The sequence below is a fragment of the Wasmannia auropunctata genome, unplaced genomic scaffold (assembly GCF_000956235.1).
Source record: "Wasmannia auropunctata unplaced genomic scaffold, wasmannia.A_1.0 LD335506.1, whole genome shotgun sequence".
NCBI lineage: Eukaryota > Metazoa > Arthropoda > Insecta > Hymenoptera > Formicidae > Wasmannia > Wasmannia auropunctata.
The window spans coordinates 1,840-4,345 of NW_012027384.1; the positions used below are offsets into that span (position 1 = coordinate 1,840).

Genomic DNA, 2,506 nt, shown 5'->3' on the forward strand with positions numbered 1-2,506 from the left:
AAGTGACTGGAGTTCAGACGTGTGCTCTTCCGATCTTATATATATATATATATACACACATACCTACATACATACGTATAAAGTCATGTTAAAGTTAAAAAGAAACAAAAGATTCAGTTCTACTGTACATTGTTATTGAGATATTGTACAAATAATGTGGCAATTTGATCAACTTCATTCTGTTGCATTTTGCTAAAAGTTATAAACTGCCGTCGTAACATCGCAAGTTTTGACGGCGCGGTTGCACGTTCCAAATTCACACTGGAATTCGGTATCTTTATATCGTAGTTAATTCCCAGTTGTTGCATCGACAGTATCGCCTGAATATGAAAGAATATTTCTTGTTAGCATTTTGTATAAACTGATAAAGTATCATGTACAACTTTACAGACTGCTTTATAGATTATGTATTGTACAGTAAAAGAAACTTTTAAGAGTGAAGAACAAACGTGACTATTGTGTCTGAATTTTGACGTTCAATGCTTAATCATTTGTACTCCATCAATATGAAGTACACTCTCAAATTATTGTACACAACTTACGTTTATCACATTTTTTGTTGTATTGTCCAATTCATACAGGTAATTTGTGGACGCTAATGGCGGCTGAAAAGATAAATATCTGCGTAAGATATTGATCGCTCTGAAAGAAATTTTACAAAAAATAATGGGATATGGAAAGAGATACCAACACTCTGGGTACTCATATTTGGTTTTGGTAATTTGCCTTTGTAGAGATAACAATAAATTTCATCATACATTAGATTGTCCTCTGGCATAATTGTGAAAAGTGGACAATCCCATCGGTTTGTAGTATCTGGTGCTTCGTACCTGTTGTGTTCAACATTTGAATATTACTCCAGAGATTGTCTGGTTTTTTATGATTACTTCCGTTGTATTGTTATTATGCAATCACCTGGACACAAGCGCGTCAAAGATATTTTCATCATATCGATCCAAATCTGGTCGTTTGTTGTTCCATAATCGAGCTTGTTCGATTGGCAAGTTACAGTGCAGCGTACACTGAGGAGTTTTGTATAATTTAGTCGTGCAATAAATTTCGTATCGATATCCCTTGATATAATTGCTGCCATCGAATATCAATAAGTCGTTTGAGTCCAATTTACGTTGAATGTCCGATTTGATTGAACTCCTAACAGCCTTCTCTTTTTTTGAATCTGAAACAGGCAAGATGGATTGGCATGATAAATAATGATCGAATATTGTATACAGCATATGAAATTGTGAAATATTCATCAGATATAAAATTGTTTGTGGAAACGCTAGTTCTCATGGTAATGTTTTCACCTCACTCTTCGACTTACCAGCAAAACATTCATTTTTATTGTAACCCGCTTGAATTATCGCGTCGCACTCTATGATTATCTCCACGTTCTGTCCGCTCTCCTTCAATTTCTTTTCGAAGTAATCCTTCAGCTCGAGGCTCCTCGTCGTTTTACCGCTGCACGGTATGCCAGTTACTACTATTAGCGGCATTTTAATGTAACCGGCAAGAAACAATCTGATCTTTCTTTTCTTTCTTTCTTTTATTTGGGTGGCCCTGGTCAGAGAGGATCCTGAGAGCGGTCATGCCCGCGATTTAGCTGCGATAGAAATTGAGCTGGTTTCAGCGCCTCTGGAAAGTGGACATTGAACTATCAACTAGAGAGACCAATAAGAAGCACGCTTTCCGTCCAGCGCGTGCTTCTCATTGGTCTGTCTAGTTGGTAGTTCAATGTCCACTTTCCAGAGGCGCTGAAACCAGTTCAATTTCTATCGCAGCTAAATCGCGGGCATGACCGCGATTAAACTTAGATTCAACTTAGATGAATGAGTACTAAATCTTGATAAGTGAATCAGTTGAATGATGCAATACTTAAAACTTGATAAATGAATACTAATCGAAAGCAGAAAACTGTTAGTCAATAGTGAGGAACAAACATCAGCTTAGGGTGCGTTTCCACTGAGCGCGTCACGCGTTATCCGAATTGATCAATCAAAACATTTCATTTTATTGCGTAAGTTGTCGCGCAATCCTGGATTTCATACAAAAAGATTATTTTATCTCTAGAATGTTGAGTAACCTAATCGATGCGTCGTGCAAGGGGTGCGTTCGGATTCCTCCCTCAGTATGTGGCTGCTGTGTGATCGGTGAGAGTGGGGTCTAAGCTATTGAAAGACACCATGGCAAATTTGGTAGACTTGCACTGATTCTGTGCAAGTGCTATCCAGTACTGCCCTGAAATGGTGCTAGTGCAGCACGGTCTCCGGGTAAATGCGATCGTTCATAGTGCAGCATTAACTCAGGGCAACACTGAAATAAAACAGCACTGAAATGATGTGAAATGGTACTCCGGTGCTTCACTTTTTAGTGTAGAGTGCAGATTGGGGAATAATTCTTCTCCTTGACAATCTCGAGCTGCGGATCAAAGTCGGTATATATTAAAACTTAAAGTTGAAAATTAAATTGGAACTTGATTACAACAAATAATGTTGTAATAATTAAT

General features: G+C 37.8%; 1 protein-coding gene across 1 annotated transcript; it reads right to left on the minus strand.

Annotated features, from left to right (window-relative positions):
- Positions 1–112: 112 nt before the first annotated feature.
- LOC105456896 (protein KTI12 homolog) lies at positions 113–1,587 on the minus strand. Its single transcript, XM_011701260.1, has 5 exons — positions 1,325–1,587; positions 916–1,177; positions 692–830; positions 543–605; positions 113–320 (listed from the first exon to the last, which is right to left on the minus strand). Exons 1-5 carry the CDS (start codon positions 1,494–1,496, stop codon positions 120–122), a joined length of 837 nt encoding a protein of 278 aa, XP_011699562.1. The 5' UTR covers positions 1,497–1,587; the 3' UTR covers positions 113–119.
- Positions 1,588–2,506: the final 919 nt, after the last annotated feature.

Bases quoted from the DNA above. Each gene is read 5' to 3' on its own strand.
- LOC105456896 (XM_011701260.1), bottom strand. From the start codon at position 1,496: ATGCCGCTAATAGTAGTAACTGGCATACCGTGCAGCGGTAAAACGACG. The intron at 1,178-1,324 runs GTAAGTCGAAGA...TGCCTGTTTCAG, and splicing joins TAAAAATGAATGTTTTGCTG to ATTCAAAAAAAGAGAAGGCT. The intron at 321-542 runs GTAAGTTGTGTA...TTTCATATTCAG, and splicing joins CAACAAAAAATGTGATAAAC to GCGATACTGTCGATGCAACA.